The sequence below is a fragment of the Onychomys torridus genome, chromosome 5 (assembly GCF_903995425.1).
Source record: "Onychomys torridus chromosome 5, mOncTor1.1, whole genome shotgun sequence".
NCBI lineage: Eukaryota > Metazoa > Chordata > Mammalia > Rodentia > Cricetidae > Onychomys > Onychomys torridus.
The window spans coordinates 79,638,720-79,659,597 of NC_050447.1; the positions used below are offsets into that span (position 1 = coordinate 79,638,720).

General features: G+C 44.9%; 1 protein-coding gene across 13 annotated transcripts in view; it reads left to right on the forward strand.

Annotated features, from left to right (window-relative positions):
• The window catches only part of Kiaa1217 (KIAA1217 ortholog), a 496,947-nt gene that overhangs the window by 446,257 nt on the left and 29,812 nt on the right, over positions 1-20,878 (forward strand). For all 13 annotated transcript variants that reach the window (XM_036187450.1, XM_036187445.1, XM_036187452.1 and 10 more), the window contains 3 exons: positions 8,846-8,950; positions 9,455-9,504; positions 14,919-15,085. In XM_036187450.1, coding sequence (XP_036043343.1) covers positions 8,846-8,950; positions 9,455-9,504; positions 14,919-15,085 — 322 coding nt within the window. The remainder of the gene's footprint in view (positions 1-8,845; positions 8,951-9,454; positions 9,505-14,918; positions 15,086-20,878) is intronic.

The window sequence follows — 20,878 nt, forward strand, 5'->3', positions numbered from 1 at the left end:
ACTGTCCGTCAGTTGAAGATAAATTATGTTCCATAACAGAAATGAACAGCTATTCCTACCAGTTTGTACCTGTATTAAAAAAAAAAAAAAATGAGATACCACTCCAGAGCATGAATATTGAAGAGCACCCTCAGGGAAGAGAAAGAAAATCCAAAATTGATGATTTCATGTTGGCTTGCTCTGGGGTGTGGTAGCTGTCAGAGCCAACAGGAAATGAAACGCTTCACCCCGGGCTGTGTGTCACCACAGCAGGAAAGCCATGGCTATGTACTCTACAGGGCAATTAGCCTTGTTTCTTGAAGAAACCTCAGTGTGTGCTTTAATATAGAGAGGTCATACTCATCATGGGTTCTGTGCAGTTCTAAGGAAAATAGGTGTGACCCAGAAAGTGCTCTCATCAACAAGAACCTTATGGGCATAAAAGCATGAAGCTTTTATCTAGTTATGCTGGCCACCCAGAGCCAAGAGACAATGGTGGCCTGTCACTGACTTGGAGCTATTTTCAGGTCCCCACTAGTACAGCCTGCTCAGAAAGCGAACTATGAAATAGATTAACTACTGGGAGTGATTCCCGGCTGCTTTTACTGTGCTGGGAAGAACCCATCCGGCGTCAGAAACAATGCACCTTGGGAGCCCTGGCCTGGGTGTGTCTGAGCTTTGACCCACTTGCCTGACTTGACACACCCTTCTTTTTTTTTTTTTTTTCCTCCTTATGTCAGGATCACTGAACCAGAATGGAGAGAATTATGAGGGCTGAATAAGTTCCTCCTAACTGAGAAACCATTCAATTCTAGGATCCTGACTCCAGCTGTATTTCAGATGTGATCTTTCCAGGCAGTGGATGAGACCAAAGGCAACCCTGTGAACAATGCCAGAGCCTTTGGGCCCTGGAACCTCTGAGTGTTGAGACTTCAGCTTCGTGTGCCCTTTCTGTCACTGTAACAAAATACCTAAGACATGTCGCTTACTAAGAGGAAGGGCTCATGGATCATGGTTCAGAGATTTCAGTCCGCATTTACTTGGCGCTGTCACCTTGAGCCTGTGGCTGCAGTTTTATCAAGGTGGGAGTGTGTGGCAGAAGAGCCCTCTGCATTTCATGGCAGCCAGGAAGTAAGATGGGCCAAGGTCATGTATCCCCATCATGGGCATACTCACTATGACCTAGCCTCCTTCCAATGGATACCATTCCTAAAGTTTCCACTCCCCCAGTTGTGCCATAGGCTAGGGACGAATCCTTTAACACAGCAGCTGTTAGAAGACATTAGAGAGCCAAACTCAAGCAGACCTTTGGTACCCCCTATCATGAACTCTACTGCATGTGTGCTGGTCTCTGGGTCTAAACTTGGTAGAGACTCATCTACTTTGAAGATGTGCATTTGTGGTTGCACCTGCCTGGTGCTTGCTGCCACTGAAGAGCCGCCTGACTGGCTCCACTCCAGCCTCAGGACTTCACCCAAATGCCATCAGCTGAGAGAGGCTGTTCTTGACTGTCATGTGGTTTTCTAAGCTGGCTCCTGACTCCAAGTCTGTCTACTTCGGGCTGTTCTCGGCCATGGGCTCCAATTAAAATGGAAGTCCCTGAATGTCCTCACCTCAGCTATCATCACATTTATAGTCAGAGCTAAAGGCCCTTAAAGTGACCCATATCTGGGGAGAGGGCACTTTTCAGCTAGACTGGGGCCAGTCTGCTTTACCATGTGGTCCTTACATAGTGACCAGTGGCTCCCTTTCATTCCAAAAAGTTTACTCGTTTACAAGTAAATGATAGGATTCGCTCTCCCTGTGGGACCTGAAAAAGGCCACCCCTGCATTGGTTCATCTTACCCTCTCTTCCTTCACACCACTGTAAACACAGTAGCTCCTCAACTACCCCTTAATCCTGCCAGGTGTCCAGGCATGTCTTGACTCATCCTCCCCCCCCCCCCCAGTGTGTGTGTGTGTGTGTGTGTGTGTGTGTGTGTGTGTGTGTGTGTGTGTGTAAAACCTTACTTCTGTGTCTTCGTTCCCTAGAACGCTGCCTAGCCCAATAAATGTTGATTGAATTTGTAGAGGAAAGAAAAGTCACACGTATGTAAGTCAGAACCCAAATCTAGATCAATTCTCTGTCCGTGTTTTTGCTGGAATTGTTTTAGTTGGCTTGCTATTGCTCCACTCACTGTAGCGCCCACATTAGAACTGTTAGTCTGTGAGCCCCACCCATTCCTTCCCACTTGTGTGTTTGGTTCATGTGTCAGCTCTTAGGAAGGGTTGTATTTCTAGTTGACTTCTTTCTGGTCATCCAGGAGCTCTTTGTGGACGGTGCCAAGGACAGAAGCACACCACAGAATCCTAGTTTGGGTGTGACTCCCTGTGTCACCCTCCAGGCCATCTGAAGCCTGAGACCAAGAGAAGAACACTCCTGTGCCATGATTCCCCATTTCCTGTCATGGTACCTACACCCAAAGTCATTGTCAAGGTGAACTTGAAGTTGATAATCAGCCTCTTCCATGACCTTAAGAAAAACAAACAGTATCGGTTTCGAGTCTGCGAAAGACCAAGAACTAGAGAGAATGACACCAACTTTGGCATTTCCTCCTCACTGTAGACTTTCATTCCCTCTGAGTCTCAGAATGTATATAAATAGCTTCTTACCCTCATCCATAAATGGGGCTCCAGTCTGGCTTTCAAGCCAGACTCCTCCACATATGTTTATATTTTTGTGCATCATAGTGTAAGGTGCAGGGCTCAGGTGCAGCTTGGTGGTAGAGCACCTTAGCAGGCTCTGGGTTCAATCCTGGGTGTTGTAACAGCAATAGTAAGAGTGTCAAATGCAGTGCATCTTAGGTAAATGCCTTTGGCTTAGCCACTGCATTTTATCTGGCTTGGGAAAACATGACTGCCTAGTGAGATGATGCCTCATCCTATCTCCTTGAAACCAACAGAAAATGACACTGTAAGATGTCATTGTAAGGCTGTTAAAGATGTAAAATGGCATTATAAGATTGTGTCACGGGGGCCATTTCTTCAGACAGTCGGGAAGCAAAGCCAGCCTAGCATGGGGTCCAGAAGACTGATGGAGAGTCTTGACAAGATGGAAGGGATGGGTGCTGTAGCACTTACTCAAGGCACTCTTACGGTTTGGATCTGAAAAGCTCCCCAAAGACAATTGTTGAGGACTTGGTCTGTAGTGTTGTTGGAAGTGATGGAACCTTAAGGAGTTGGGCCCAAAGAGAGAAGTTATGTTATTTAAGGCATACCATACCTTGAAGGGACTATCAAGGATCCTTACCCCTTCCCTTCCTCTCCACCTAGGCCTGACCTCATCTTCCTAGCCATCATGCCACTGCAGAGGGCTCCTCCAGCACATGTGTCCCATCATGGGATATTGGACCACCACAGGCCATAGCAACAGGGCCAGTGTATTCAGTCTGAACTTCAGAAAACGTAAGGAACAATACAAACAAAAAAAACCCAGGAACCGTCCAGACAGTGATGATGGCCGACAGCAAGGAAAAAAGGCCAAGATACAGAGAAGGGGCTAGTCTATATGAACGAAGGAACTGAAAAGAGTGCAAGACCAGTTTGCTTAAAGAGGATTTTGGAGTTTCAGGTCTAGACAGTAAAAACATTCTCAGTTGGACCCTGAAGTCAGAATGTTAACAGGAAACATGTTTAAGAGTCTGTAATTTCAGGCTTTTACATGGATTGTCTGTATGGATCTTAAAACTACAAAAGATGCAATAAGGCTATGATTTTAATATGAAATGACGTCCGCCCCATCTGTTTGAACACTTGGTCCCCAGCTGGTGGCGCAGTTTGGGGAAGCTCTGAACCATTAGGAAACAAGACCAGGCTGGAGGACATGAGTTGCCGTGGGATGAAGTTGTTGTTGGCCTCCTGTCCATCCCACTCTGTCAGGAGGTGTGGAGTCCAGAGATGTGTTCCCACCACCATGAGTTCTGTGGGCCTTTCTCACACCATGGACTGTACTTTCTCAAACCATGAAATGTAATAAATCACCTCTCTTTGAAATTGCTTCTTGTCAGGGATTTAGTCACAGCAATGTGACAACTAACACGGGTATGTGACAGAAAAGGCAGCTTCCTGTGCCGGGATACCCACATACCAGTCAGAGGTGCCTGACTTTGGAAGACAACTTAAGACAAGTAATTCTTTTTGTTTTGCTTTTTTTTTTTTCTTTTTTGTCATCTTTTTTTTTTAATTGAAAATAGTTTTTTCATAAACTATATTCCAATTATGGTTGCCCCTCCCCCAACGCCTCTCACGCCCTCCCAAATAATTTTCAATTCAGAAGTAGGGGACATGTTGAGATGGCTGAAGCCACAGTAGGGTGGACAGAGTATGCCTAGTCTTCCTGCTCACTCCAGAGGCAGAGAGCAGATGGATAATAGACTCCACCTGCCAACTCCATCCGTATCCCCTCAGCAAGTCCAGATGCTTCAGTGAGAAGTTAAGATTCTACGGAGAGCTGGGAACCACTGTGTCCAGGAGGATAACTTAGGCCAGAAACGGAAAGCTCATTGATTAGTTCCCCAATGACAGCAAGGAGGAACAACAACACATCATGAAAGATTATCATCAGAAGTGAATCACTAGTACTCTTAGTACTAGGGATCACTTAGTACTCTTAGAATAGCAGTCTCGGTATTTGTAGTTGTTACTCACTGCCTTATGCAGCTATTTTTAATGATGGGGAACTGGCTACGGAGGGCTGAATTTCTAATGGCCATTAGCTTGCCTGACTGGTTTCAACTAGCTCCTCTGTATCTTTCTTGTATCTTTAAAAACATATTCTTTGGGGGCTGGGGAGATAGCTCAGGTCATTTACCACACAAACATGCAGACCTGAGTTCAGATCCCCAGCACACAAATAAGAACAGGTAGCATGCCTCTGTAACCCCATCATTGGGGATGTGGAAACAGGTGGGTCCCTGAAGGGCCTTAGCCACCAGCCTAACTGAATGAATGAACTCCTAGGTCATTGAGAGACTCAAAAAATAAGGTGGAGAGTGACTTTAGAAGATAGATACTTAGAGCATCAACCTCTGGCTTCCATATACATGCACACAAATATCTACATGTGCAGGCTCATGCATGCTTGCACATATCCTTTGGGATTCACCATAAAGAATTTCTGGTCTTCACCTGGTATGGTACTAGTTTGATTCCTAATTGGTATTAATTTTCTTAACTATACAAAGATAAGAAACTAATCCAGGCTCAAAGAGGCCTCCTTCAGGACAAAGACATGTCCATAATCCAAAGAGGATAAAGGTGAAACTTGAGTCAAAAGTCACATAAATGAATTCATTGACTAAAACTATTCCCTCAACCATAAAAGGTTTTCTTTTCTCTGCTCCAAAGGCAGTGGGGGCCACCCTCTAGCAATATGGTGTCTCTTCACCTGCACACACAGACCCAGGACAGGGAGGAATGCCAGCAAAATCAGCGACTGATTGATGCTGGGAATAGCACTTTCCCCAAATTTGCCCTGTATTTTTAATTCATGTTGTATTTGGGCCTCAAGAAAGATTTGTGTGGCCAAGCTGATGTATAGCACTAAATGACTAGTTAACCATCCCTACTAATCATAAATATGGTTTATGGAATGGTATAAAAGGTTTATGAAATCATTTTTGAGCCATCTTTTCGACAGTAATTATACCAGCCCATAATACCTTAAACCAAGTGAAATTGGCAAGAATTAGCCTAAGCATCCTTAATATTCTGATGGTTATCACACAGAATTGCCAGTGCAGCCAAATGACAGGGTTGTGTTTGATTTCTCTTCTTTTGCTGCATTTCTCTTATTTTTTTCCTCTGTTCCCATTAAACATACTTCATAACATTTCATCACGGGAGAAGGCTGCATAAGTTTCCAGTGGCTGTAATTTAGTTAAGCCATAAAATTGTTTCCAGATTACCAACCATGAAATGGAAAGACAATCTTATTTATGAATTTATAAATCAGATAATCTCCCTCAAATGAATCCTGAAACCAGAAACGCTTTGATGCTTAAGTATGAAGGGAAAAGTTTTTTTCTCATTACCATGTGTCAAAAGAATTGTATTTTCATGAAGTGGTTTGGGCTAAGACATTGGCGCATACTCTTGTGGTCAGTGTGCTGTCCATCTCTGCTGTTCACCACTGCCTCCACTACAGTGGGGTGGGAGGGAATTGTGGCCCCTGGACGCTTGGTTCAAGGGATGGTGTCAAAAAAGCTGCTGGCAGCATCTGTCTGGTGTCTTCTCCCTGGTGGCCCTGTTGATGCCATAGCCTGGAAGAGGCCACCCAGGGAGTATTCATGTCTTAACTCATGATTTCTAAGTATAGAACCAAGCATGTAGATACCCGGATCACACATAGGGATTTTGCTCCAAGCATCTAAACTGTCATCCCAGGCTGTTCTACACTTGTGTTGGTATGAGCCCTGAAGAATCAGGCAGTGGGGGAAAGTGAAGAATTGTCGTTCACTATTTGCATCCCAAAACCACTATGGAGGGGAAGGGCAGTGGAGAAGCCTATCTCCCCTGATCCAAAGAAAATTCTAGGAAGCCCTATGGGGCCTTCATGGATCCAACCCAGCCTCTGTTGTGATGCTTTGTAATTCCATCCACAGTGATGTTCCAGTTAAAGATGGTCCTATGTCCAGGGTGTTGTGTTTGTCTTTTTAATGCTGCTGCCACGTCCTCTTGTAAGACAGGGTAGTGAATACTTTGACCAACAAGAGCCCTGCTAGAACATTGATTTATCCCTGATCCGCACCTCCTCCATAGCCATTGTGACAGTGACAGTGATCTGCACTGCCTCCATGTCCAGTGTGACAGTGCCACTGGATCTGCACTGCCTCCATGTCCAGTGTGACAGTGACAGTGGATCTGCACTGCCTCCATAGCCAGTGTGGCAGTGACAGTGGATCTGCACTGCCTCCATAGCCAGTGTGATGGTGCCAGTGATCTGCACTGCCTCCATAGCCAGTGTGGCAGTGACAGTGGACCTGCACTGCCTCCATAGCCAGTGTGGCAGTGACAGTGATCTGCACTGCCTCCATAGCCAGTGTGGCAGTGACAGTGGATCTGTACTTCCTTATAGCTGTTGTGACAGTGACAGTGATCTGCACTGCTTCCATGTCCAATGTGACAGTGCCGAGATGTCTTCTTGTCCTTTTCCTCTAAGCAGATTCTTGTTTATTCCTTGTAGCTGTGCACATGTGCACATTGCATTTCTCTCCATCTTCTGTGCAATGAATGACAGGGCTAAACAACTTTCACTCTGTACTGGCATTGCTCCCAAAGAACTAGTTTCCCAAGTGTTTGTGTCCATCTGTGTCTCCTACATGGCAGACACGGTGGCTAATCACTACCCTTATCACTTCTGAGATGACACTATGGCTTACCAATAACCATGGGCTTTCTGGCAAGTTTTTACTAACCTGATTTCATTATTAGAAATGTTTACTAAACTCTGTTTCTTAACCTGTTGATACTTTTATGGTAAAGAGGAAGCTAAGTACACAAGGGTGCCTGAAAAATGCTTCAGTTCAGACATTGACATCCACTACTGTACCTGGACATATGAGCAGTCAGTCTGTGGAGATAGATGTGTGTCCATACTTGGCATTTGAGATTATCTCTCCCCCAGTAGAACAGAGGTCATACTGTTCAGACGTATATCACTGGGTAGGGCTGCTTGCATTTTGCACCGGGAACTACTCACACTGCATGACATACATGCAAGAAACCTCGTCATAGCTGCTCTGCCAGTTTAAAGGGAAGAAAGCCCATGGACTCAACAAGTCAGAAGCTAGTGATTGCAAAGTTAAACTTCATAACTGAGAAGGCATTAAAGATTTCTGCTCAAAGGCAAGACTCAAGGCCTTAAAAGCTCAAGGATGTTCCTGATTACCACAAAGTCAGGAGACAGATGTCCTGTCTTCCCATGAGCCCAGCCTTACCAGTTGTGTTTCTGTGGTGAAAGGATGGATTGCTACTCTATCTTCACAGAGTATCAGATAAAATGTTGGTTTACACTGGAGAGCCACAGTGTGTGTATGTATGGGTGTGCTGTTTGTAGAATAGGAATCACCATCACATGGTCTAAGATGCAGGGAGGCAAGCCTGTTTCAAATACCTACTGTAGTATCACAGAGCCCTGAAGAGAAAGGTACAGTACCTGTCCATAGGCAGTAACTAGGGGGATTTTTATTAGTGTGTTCATGATTGAGTTGTTGAGTATATTTTTCTTCTTTGATCCTGTAAAAATCCTCCAGGCTAAGGCCTCTACACCATTAAACTGAGCATCATCTACTTCCAAACTCATATTGATTTCAATTGCATTCTCCATGGTGTTGACAGGAGACACTTGTTTGTCTGCCCTTGGGCTATGAAACAAGTATAACTACACACACAACAAATATCTCCATCATTCACACCAAAATCAGCCTGCAGCTTCCCAGCTGCGAAGAGCAGCCTTGAGGCATGCATGAATGCAGGGCCTGGCCCAGATGATAACCAGTCCCACTGGGGTCTTCTCTCATGCAATGTAAACAACAAAATCGGGCACGAAGACTGAAAACACATGCTGTGTGAACATCGGAGGAAGATGCTGTTTTCTGAGTGGCCTCTCTGGCCTATGTATTATCTTTTTTTGTGAGGTCACAGCCTCCTCTCTCCACTCTTACCAATGAATCTTGGCCTCAGCCAAGGATCTTCAGTTCTCCAGGTTTGAGTAGACTTTGGCAGCCTGTTGGGTGGTACCTCTTATAGCCCTCAGGTGGATCATTCACCTAGAAGAACCCGTGTGAAAGTCAACGGCGCTTTAACAAACAATTCTCTTGTTTTGCAGAGAGAGGATGCAAGCCATGGAGAAGCAGATTGCCAGTCTCACTGGCCTTGTTCAGTCTGCGCTTTTTAAAGGGCCCATTACAAGTAGTAGCAAAGAGGCGTCTAGGTAAAAAAAAAGAAGCAAGCCATGCAGGAAAAATCAACCTGCTTCTCCTTAATCATTGCAGCCATTCATTCACTGAAACTCATTTCTTTGTGATCATTATAGGGCTGACATGTTTACATCTTTATAATCATGGTGTGGGGGTTGTTCTTTTGGTTTTGTCTTTCTTCTAGTCATTCTTGGACAAAGGTAACACTTTGGCCCAAGAAGGGACACAGGGCTTCCCGGTGCATGTGGCTTCACAGACCACTTGCCCCACAGTGCCTGTTACTGCCATCCATATGTGTCCACATCCGCCACCATCTGAGCAATCACTGCGTGCCCAGCTGCATCTGCCTGTGTCAGCCCACATGGGGGAAGCCTTTCCCATCCCGGACAGTCATGGAGCTGATGGCAAACACCTTCATTGCTTAATCCATCACTGCTAAGTCTTAAGAATAGAAGGGTCAAGGAAAGACAGTAGCACTTTGAAAACTGTAGATGTGACTCTCCTTTTCTTTCTTTCAGTGAGAAGATGATGAAAACCACAGCCAACAGGAACCAAGCAGAAGGTGCAGGTCAGTGTTCCCAGGAGCTCGGGGGGCATGAGTTTCAGTCAGCTCCGGCTGGCTTCACAAGTTCTCTGTGTTTCTCCAAGTCAATTGGTATGATTCTGAGGTGTCCTAAAGAACTCCATTGCTACTGCAGTGCAAAAATTATTACCTTCACTCACTCATATGACCTTACTTCTGTTCCAGGCACTGGTGTGCAGAGTGGATATGGTAAATATAAATCACAGTGCCACCTGCCTAGAACTTCAAATCCACAGAGAAGTTGAAAATACATGTAGGTTGAGTATCAAGAATTATGGGATAAAACTTTACCCAGCAGGGCCTTGCCTGTATTGAAAGCATCCCCTGGAAAGGTGATGGAGCAGTACAAGGGTACCTAGAACTTAGGGAAGGGAAAGAGGAGAGGATCCTTCCAGGTGGAGGCAACTTGCGCAGTCCCTTAACTGTAAAGTAAGGCCATTGGGAGATTGCACTCTGAGGAAGAACATTAGCCTGGGTGTAATAGGCGAATGGACAAGAGTGAATGGGAAGAAGTAACCACTTATGTAAGTCTAAATAGGGAAAGAGAATGAAAGACCGTGATTCGGGGCTTTCCTTTTAAATGTTAATGTCCCCTGAAGGAGGACTGACTCTGTCACCAGCGTAACTTCCTGGTATCAGCACATCTGTGTGGTGACAGCCGGATCCTGGGGTCTCCAGGCAGGCCTCCCTGCAGAAGATGCTGTCTTCCTGCCCACTGGGTTAGAAACAGATCATGGCAGGAGCATGCTCACATGCTGAGGCTAGACAGAAGCAAACAGCCCATTGTATGAAACCCCTAATTTGGGGGAACCACATCTTCTAGTTTCACGCAGCACAGGAATGTGGATAGGATTAGGAACATAGGTTTGACATCCCCACCCCTACCCCTGGCTCCACTTGGGCTGAGCAAAGCCCAGCACTCAGTTCTAAGGGATACTTCTCCAGCATCCCACTAAAAAAAAATCAGTCAGTGGCCTGGGCTGAACCCAGACAGTTATTTCATGGAAATCACTAAACTTGACTTCAGAGCAATTGCCAGTTTGCTCTGGGGACATGTGTTCCCTCATCTTCTTATTTATTATGAACTTAAGGGAATAAAATGAAACTACTCACACTAAAGCTTTTGGTGCCTCTGGAATCCATTCTGGAAATGATGAGTGTCCTGTACATCAGTCCACTCAAGATGGCCATGCTGGTTTGTAGGCTCTGATGCTCTCTCGATTTCTGTAGAGTAATAAATAATAAGGAAACATTTGGGAGTGATTCCTGTATGCCTGGCACTGTTCGTGCATTAGCTCATTAATGTCTATCCCCAAGGGGTAGTTATCGTTTTTATTTCCCTGTCCCACATAAGGAAGTGGAACACACATCCACACACATGTGACATACAGTCCACATACCTCCTATTTGATCTTATCCTTTCATGTTAGGATACACAAGTCCCTTGAAAGATACACAGGTGGTTTGATTTCTTCAGTCTGAACTTTTTGAAAAATGTCTCTCTTGAACAGGGCAGAAGAGACAAGTGTAGTTTCTTTGGCCATGTTTCCAAGTGTGATCAGAGATTGTTGGGGACAGACGGTGGTAGTGGTCATGTGTTTTTTGAAAAACATTGGCAATGACTTTGGTAGTGTGAATGATTTTCATTTCCGAGTCTCTGGCCAGTTTGGTCTTTCTTTTTCTAATGAATGTATCTAATGAAGGCTAGATACTGCCCACAGTGGGTTAGTTGCCATAGCAGCCAGTACAGTGCACAAAATACAGTAATTCTTTTATAATCCTAGGAAGTCAACCATAAGAAAGTGGTTTTATCCCTGTGTATAGACAAATAACCGGCTTATATAGAAGCCAAGGAACTCATTTGGCCAAAGGTCAACACAAGTGAAGTCCAGACTTCCTGGTTACCTTAGAAATGTGTAATTTACTGTAGACATGAGGGAACAGAGGACATCTCTCACTTCTGAGACATACCATGTGAGTTACATTGTTTCTTGTCTCAGTTAGCACACCTAAACCCTGTGGAGAAGACGTTGCCATCTGTATCTTATGGAGAGAAACAGACTCACAGTGAGTTAAGATGTTCAGAGTCCCCCAGCTAATGACTGTCAGTCTTCCTACATCTCACACCAGTACTAGCTCTGTCACAACAAGGTACATTAAGCTCACATCACATGTATGCTTGTTAAAATTCGTATTAGGATCTAACTAACCAAGGGCCAGTGAGGTGTTTCAATAGGTAAAGGTACTTGTGCAAGCCTGGCAACCTCAATCCCCAGGACCCACCAAAAGGTAGAAGGGGAGAACAGACTCCAGAATTGTACTCTGACCTGTAACTGTATGCTGTGTCATGTACACACACACACACACACACACACACACACACACACACACACACGAGGAGAAGATTATAATGACTATAATTTTAAGATTCTGGGGACAAACTGTATGTTGTCTCTTCTTGCTAGACTTGGCAAGAAACTGAATGTGACTACCCATTGGTGGGTGTGACATACCAACTCCAGGGCTTGTGACTCCAGTGTGAATGGGGACCCACTTGGAGTCCTCAGCAACTAGATCTTCTCCATCCTGAGTCTGCATTTCAGGGCCCTGGCTATAGATCCTTGCTGGCTGTTGGTCACCCCCGGTGCTCTGTTCTTGCTGAGATTCTGGATGGAGATGGGGAAGATGGTCCTTTCTACCATTCTGCTCAGAGAATTCAGCCAAGGGCAGTAAGGTTCACTCTTTGCCAGACATTGGGCTAAGCAGTTACAAGCATCTTAGCTTAGCTCACAGGGTAGCACCAGTACCCATCTAAGCAAGTACAGAAAGAACATGGTTAAGCACTTGCTTGCCCAAGATCATACATGGCAAAGTAGATAGTGAGAACGCCTTGGCCTAAATATTGAAGTAGATAATAGTAGCCTTGGCTAAAATCACATGGCTAGAGACAGGCGGCAGTTTTGCAGGGGAGGTGAGAGGAGATAATGAACTGTATCTGCTTGTAGGAGAGGCTGGGGGTGACCTGAGGCCATTGGTATGTGGCGTCTGGGGAGGGAGGTGTGGGGAGCTGGACAGGTGGTAGGAGAGGACGGAATTGCCCCTGATGCCATGGCCAATGAGAAGAGCAGGCCTCGGAGAGCAGACAGCTGGGTCTCAAAGGCTGCCAGAGGGAGGATTTGGAGAAGAGACAGACTGATGAAGATGGAGCATCAGAGAGAAAAGAAGTCAAGGGAGAGACATTTCAGTGTAACAGGAAAGGAGAGAAGTGACTGGCAGCCCAATGGCATGCTAGTTGAAGTCACTCCCTGGAGAGTGGCCATAGCTGGCCCCTTTATGAGCAACCGTGTCAGTGAATTGGTGGAACTAAAGACCACATGCAATAGAACCAGATGTTATTGGAAAAGATGGATTCTTAAATACTAGAGACTCCAGAAAGAAACTGGTTTCTGAAAATGTTTTTGAAGCCTGATGTCAGCATTCAGCTATAACAAAAACATGCAGACTGGGGGCTGGGTTCTTTAAGAGTTGGCCCGGCAGATAAAGGTGCTTCTTGTGCAGACCTGGAAACCCAAGATTGATCCCAGAACCCACTGAAAGCTGGAAGGTGGGAATCAACATGTACGTACACACACACACACACACACACACACACACACACACACAAATAATAATAATAATAATAATAATAATAATAATAATAATAATAATAATAAATAAGATTGGTGAGGTAAGCTGATACCCTTACAAGGTGAAGAAGAATGGGCTTTCATTTGGCTGAGGAACTGCCAGGACAGACTGACGTTTACAGTGTCATTTTAACAGAGAGGTATCATCATGGCAGTTCCCAGTTTCATTGACTATACAGGTGATGTGTGGTGTAATGCCAGGAGTCTTCTTATGCCTGTACACATGCATCTTTGCCTACAGGCAAGGCATAAGCTGTCTGATTCAAAAGTGACAACTTGGAACTGATAGCTGTTCCCTGTCAGAATACCTGACCTTGGAAGACACTAAGTTAATTATGACACACTGCTGTATCAAGAGATGTCACTGGATGTTCTTTTCCTTTGTACCTCACAGTGGAAAATAGTCTTTTCAACAGCTGCACAGATGGCAAACATTGACTTTCCTGAAGGTTACTTTGATCTGTGTGTAAGGGACAGGGACATGTATAAGTTTTTCAAGTCCTGACTGGTGATGGTGTAAACAACTGCTAAGGCTTATAGAATAGCCCAAAGTGGTGTGTGTGTGTGTGTGTGTGTGTGTGTGTGTGTGTGTGAGAGAGAGAGAGAGAGAGAGAGAGAGAGAGAGAGAGAGAGAGAGAGAGAGAGAAATTGATTGATGATTCAGCATTTACTCTGGGACCTGTTCCATATTTTTGCACTCTCTTTAAAAGCCTGAACCATCTAGTAAAGGTCCTTTAAACCTTGCTGGCTCTGTAAGTCATACATCAGCTCAGGACCCTCCCCAATGGGCTCACAAAATGTACGAATCTTATGTAAGTTGAACCAAAGACAGAGACTGTGGCAGCTGGAGAAGACCTGAGGAGTTTTCCCTCTCTAATTCAGCCCCTTTAGAGTTGGAAGCAGAGCCCGAGCCTGAGTACTCCACCACGAACTGTGTGCCCAGCCTAGACATTACTTTCCATTGCTTTTTGGGTTTGATTCCTTTCCTGAAGAATCGTTAAGTAAAGTCCTGTTTTCTTACTAAGAGTGATAATGCACAGAAATCTTACTTCTTTCTGATTTAGAAACCTGTGAGGACTAAGCCAAGTGTACCCTCTTTTGATTAGTTTCCCATCTCCAGCATATCCCATGTCCATCTGCCAGCAGGGGACAGTCACACAGCATGCTCTGGGAAGGCCCAGAAATTAAATCCTCCCCTACTTCAGAATGACAGATATATATACTGTACAGATTTTAAAAATCTAAAATTTAGCAATAAGATTACTGGAATACCAGCAGCCAGAAAGGCTGTTAATATTTTGTCCTGTATACTTTTCAGCTTTTGTCTATGAAACCTTGTGTAATTAAAGAAAAAGAAAAAGGAAGGTGGAAAAATCCCAGCATAGGGGGATGGAGAGGGAGGGAGGGACGGACGGACAGAGGGACGGAGGGAGGGGAAATGGATAGAAACAGGAGCTGGCAGCAGCATTGACGTAGCCTCCTTGACATGACCTCATGCTTACAGTACCGCTCTGCCATCTCATGACAGAGAAGCTTCTAGAACATGATGGGTACACACTGTAGCTCTTAGCATCCTGTGACCTATTGTTTTCCTTAATTAATTTGTAGTCGTCGTGTGGAGATAGGCCTCACAGCTCAGGTGCTGTCTGCATTCTAAGGCCTCTGCTGGTTTTGTTTTGGTTTTTTTAATTTTGTTATTTTTTTTCCTCACAGGAACTGTCCATGTTTCTGCTGGGAAGAGTCTGGGCACTTTGGAGTCCCCACTGCCCCCCAGCCAACCCCTGCCTGCCGGCACCTCATCCATCCACATGAGCCTGCTTGACATGAGGCGGAACGTGGCTGAGCTCAGACTCCAGCTCCAGCAAATGAGGCAGCTCCAGGTACTTCTCACAGATGTGTCCCCTATCTTAGTGGCTCTTGATCTGGTTTCTCTCTTCCTGCATAGCTCCAGCCTGCTGCAACTTCCCTGGGCCCCCTTGACCTACTCTCCCTAGGAGCTAATTGAAGGTCCTACACATGTAATCATAACGGCACAGCTTCCTTGTTTCCCTGCAAGCCTGGTCTAGAACCTTCCTCTATAACTATAGCCAGTGTATGACAACTTCCTTTGACAGTAAGTGCTTTACATTGAGAGAAGGAACCTTACCAACCAAGGCTGCCAGCTCTCAGTGTGGTGGAAGCCCATCTCTCCTCCTCAGGAAACAGTTCCCCTTCCTCCTCAAGAACTATGAGTTTAGCGTAGAAGATGAATTAATAAGGGTGGAAAAAAAAAAAGCTACTGTGGATGATGTGTTGAGAACAGAACATGCGCATTTTATCTGGGTGGTATGTTCCAGGTTTCCTTTGTCCTTTTCATCACCGAGGGTTATATGAGCTATAGGGGATCAAAGGGAAGGCAAAAATACCCCTTCCCACCCTAGATCTTGGTCAGCAAACACTGTTAGTCTGACAAAGTGGGATATTCCATCTCCTGGCTTGAGTCCAGGAGTTGGGAGGCACAACACGGCATGAGGTCACCTGTTTGCCTCCGGCACAGCCTCACCCTCCCTGCCTTTGACAAGGACTTGGACACGGAGGGCACAGTTCTAGCTCGGGCTTTATGGAGACATCTCTTTGGCCTCCTTTAAGAAGCTCATAATCCAAATATTGTTAAAAGTTGAACACACCCAGGAGCTGGGACAGCCACATGGGCGGGGCTCCTCTGTAGCTAGTGGAAGCAATGCCCAGGTGATGAGGTAGAGGCAGGAAAGGACTTTGAACCACAGTTCCTTCTGCACCCCAGTGGCATAAACCCAACCTGTTTCACCACCTAATTAAAGCTAAGAATGTGCTTTCCCACCACTAGTGTCCAGCAGTGGGACAGAGGGGAGGGGCAGCCAGAGCCAGGTGTGGGGAGTCCTACTCAGATCTCTAATCCTAGCACTGGGAGGCAGGAAGATCATGAGTTTGAGGCCAGCCTACTACATGATAAGATCCTGTTCCCCAAACCACCTCTCCTACTTTCAATTAAAATTAAAATGTAAAATAAGGGCAGCTGGTTTGGAAGACCTCCTCTGAGACCCTGGAGTACATGGTGAGGGTTGATAAAACAGCCCACACTGCTTAGTGCTCAGACACCACCATCCACCACTCTGTCTCTGTCCTAGACACCTGGGACATTTGGTGCATCTTTATTTACATCACCTCTGAATCATGGCATCTATGAAAATCCATCTCGGATGGACCTCCCTTTGCCTTGCAAAAAAAAAAAAAAAATTTTTTTTTCATTTTAAGTGTATGGGGTGGACATACATGTGTATGTGTGTGTGGTGTATGCATGTAAGTGTGCAGGTGTGTGCCCATGCACCTGTGTGGGCAGTGGTCAGAAGAGGACCTTGGGGTTCTTCCTCTGTTGCTCTTCATTGCCTTGCTTTGCAGCATGGTCTCTTACTGAAGCAAAGATTGCTGTTTCAGCTAGGCTGGCTGGCCATTGAGCACCTGGGATCGACCTGTCCTGTCCTCCAGTGCTGAGATCACAGGACTGTGCAGCCATGCCCTGTTTTTTATATAAATGCTAGCCATTCAAACTCGGATCCTCATACTTGTACAGCAAGTACTCTTGTGCACTGAGCCATCTCTCTGCAAAGAAGGGAGAGGAAGGGGGCGGGGGGTGGGGGGATGAGAATAAAAATGAATTGGTTTTTGCAATGAAGTGCACTGTCTCTGTCAGTGGTTGGAATGACAGAGTAGAATGTTTTCAGTCTTCAGTGCCCTAACAATGAGGGACAAATGAAGCAAGGAGGGACAAAGGAATCAGCCCCTTTAAAAAGTAGCTGTCACTCAGTTTCAGCCATACCTATCCCTGTGAACTTAGACTCCATGTTTCTGGATGTTTTCAGTACTCCCAGAAAATCTGGAAATAAGGTTTGATATAAAACACCTCCATTTTCAAGTGCTTTGGTGCTCCCAAGGCCAAAGGACAGGCATGTAGGTCAGACACCACCTGTCACTTCCCAATTTCTTTCCCAGTTTGTCTGGAGTCTGCCCCTGTAAGCAGAGTTTTTCTGTCCCAGGAGTTACTCCCAAATAACCACAAGAGACTTAAATTAACTATAAATGTTCGACTGATAGCTTAGGCTTGTCTTCAGCCAGCTCTTACAACTTAACCCATTTCTATTCATCTATGTGCTGCCCCAAGGCTTGTTTACCTCATGTATGAACTTCCCACGTGGCTTCTTCTGTGTCTGGCTCTCGACTCCCCAGACTCTGCCCTTCTTCCCAGAATTTTCTCTGCACCCAAAATCCTGACTAGCTATCAGCCAATCAGCTTTTTATTAACAATGAGAGCAATACATATTTTCAATGTACAGAAGGATTATTCCACAGCATGCCCCCTCCTCATACTGCAGCTGACTTTTAGCTCCACCTGCTGGCTGTTTGGAAATTGTGTTCCTGATTGGACACCCCTTATCCAGTCCCACGTTGTAGTGCCCCCCCCCACTGCAAACTGAATCTATCATTTCTATAGTAGGCCCTAACTGCTCTCCAAAGTGAGCAACTGTTGGTTGGGGGACATGGGTGGCATTGCTTTATCATGAGCACAGTTGCCTTAGTTACTTCATAAGCATTTAAGACACATTTATTACTGTGGGTATGTTACCTCCTTGGCTGGTACATGGCCTTGTTTGGTTCTGGGATAGTTGGAAGAGATCTCCTACCACCTACCACCCCTGTCAACTCAGAAACCTACGTCAGGACAGTGTAAAATTGTCCGTTTCTTAACAAGAAAGTTCTTGACCAAGGTTTAGCAATACTAGCCTCACCCTGTGGGTTTCTTTATCCCTGTAGAACCGCTCGACTTCATTGGTTCTCTCTGGTGCAGATGAAAATGAGCAATGCACTCTTGGGCTTCAATGTGTTAGCAGTTTCCAGGGTGGACACAGGGAGGAAGATGCGTGCTTTGTTTCTTAACTGGCTGCCCCTTGCCTCATCTCTGCTCCAGTCTTTGTATTCTCAGTGTCCCAGGCTCCCCTCCTCCATGAACTTCTGTCTTTTCAGCCAAGGGAGTCTATTTAATACAAGAACAATTGAGAATAATTAAGCTGTGGCAGCGCTGATCCTCCTTCAGCACCTGTATTATCCTGCACCCAATATAAAATGCACCTCCAGAGTGGTTATGAATCCAGTAATAGAGCTATCATTAGAGACACACAGAACTCGCTAGAAGAGTCTCAAAAGAACAAAAATTGAATTAGAAATTCCAGTGTTCTTTGAGCTGTGTTATAAAATAGTGAAACTGAATGAACCCTTTTGAGTTTGGCAGCGTGCTCCAGTAATTAGATAATTAAATCATTGATAAGCCCTAGGCTGTAGCAGATCATCATATGTGAACATTTCATTTCCAGAAGTGATAGATGCTTCTCAGGAATAAAAATATGAAGTAGACACAAGGAGTGGTTAGATGGGGGAAATGACGTCAATGAGGCCATTGAGATAACCAAGTCCCTCTCCATGTGGTTCACTGTCTTCCAATTTCATATGAGTTACCAGTAGACAAGACATGCTCCACCCACTGGAGCCACCTTGAGGGTCCTTCACAAAGGTACTGAGTCACCCAGCCAGTCTGACTTCATTGGTATGGACTGACAGGTAGGCTAGTAGTTCTAGAATATTGCAGGGTGAGAATTACTGCTTTCATGTTATTCTGAATGCTCAATCCAGTGAGAAGCCAGGATTAGTCAGCTCTCACAAATGCTAAAATGGATGAGAATGAGTACACCACTGCTCTGTAAGCCCTGAAGGAGATGGTAACTTAAACTGTGCTCATCAACTGTGGCTCCTCTGCTTCATCAGATTTGCTACAAGCCACAAGCTGAAGGAATATTTCCACTGCTGTGTTCTAACTCCCAAGTAACCTCTAGGTCCACAAAGACGGTAACAAAGAACTCTGTAACTCAACAAATGTTCTCTTCAACAGTTGATGATCTCTGTCCATTACTTTTCCTAATGTGATTTATAAATAATAAACCATTTTTTTCTAATGGTGAATAATTCCTTTCCTATAGAATGTCCCAGTGCGTAGATGTTTTTTTCTTTCCAGAAGAATTCCAGATCCACAGAGATGACTGTACTTCTGTCTCTCTTGCTGAATTGAGGAGTAAAAAAATGTATTTCTGGAAGAAAACAAGTTCTGTGGAGATCACAGTTGGGACTTCACCAAATCAAAAGAATGGATACATTCTACTGTTCCAACTCACAATTTTTTTTAGCCCTCTATCTCTTTATCCAGCTTCCTGATAAGTAAAAAACAAAAACAAACAAAAAAAATCAGGTTATTATGAACTTAGTGTTACAATTTTAAGGTTTCTTGGAATCTGCTGTTTTTCCTCTGGTGAGGGAGGATCAACATTAAAGAAGAGGCTACAGTTCCCAGAGTCTAGGATCCACCCTGACATAATTCAACAGTTATCTTAATGTATCTTTTATGCCGGAGTCTTTTATTTTCTGATGACCAAAATTATAGTCAGGAGAATGTGTGTCCCAGAGGAAAGCACACCAAAATTTGGCCCTTGTAGGACAGACTGCCTTTTCCACCAAAGCAGAAATGATAAATGGAACTGATACAAGAGTTGACAGTTAAGTTGCTGAACAGTTTGCCAAACTCCAGTCAGATCTACAGACAGGAGACTAAGATGCTAAGACAACACCCAGATGACATGTGTCCACAAGCAGGCAGTGTTTGTTTTGTTCCCTGAAGCCTTGGGGGATGTTATGTAGGTGGTTAGGAGTCATTCTGGGGTCTGGTTTTCAATCCCAAACTCCCTGATTTGTGGTATAACTACTGCTCAGTGTTCTGGGCAGACTGCAGCAGCTGGTCCATTTTGCCAGCTGGCCATGTTGTCAAGGATCATTTCACCTACCACGTCAGGGATGAGCTTAGAAGGTGCAGGGCTATTTTGAGGCAGTTAGATTTAAACAGTTTCCTACATTATTCATGAAGTTGACATGGATAACTCACTTGGCCCAATTAAAGATTTAATGGCCAAGAACATTCTAAGTATGCTTATAAAACCATCACAGGCATTTTCAATAAATTGTGTTTCTAGCTAAGAGGGAATAGTTGCAGCTCCACTCACCATCCCATTGTTGACAGCTAGAGAACTGGAAACTATGAGCATGATTTGTAGACACTGGACAACAGAGAACTTGGGCCTGGGTTGCTCAGAAGGATGGAGATAAAGGAGACAAATCCCCAGTTGACCCATGCATCTGCCTGGAGGTACTCTCCACATGTAATGCAGAAACTTGGGCAGTCCTGTAATCATCTTCTGGACAAGGGGGTAAAATCACAGTTCAGAGAGCTGAAGCAGCAGGCACTTGTGGAATGGAGTGCCAAGTAGAAGATGTTTCTGTACTGAAAGGACTATGTTCATCTGTGGGCTAGCTATTGGGTAATAAACCAAGTATGTGTAGGATGAACAGACCTCTAGGCCAAGTAAAGACCATGTGGGTAAACCAGCAAGCCAAAATCTTCCTAGAGACCACCCAGGCCTGGAGCAGTTCAAGTTTTCACAAGCAAAAATGAAGAGGCCATATTGGGTACCTCAGCAATAAGTACAGACTAGAAAAGGGCTATATTCCAATAAAGTAGCCCTAGTGTGAAGATTACCCTAGATTCTCTCTACAAAAAAAAG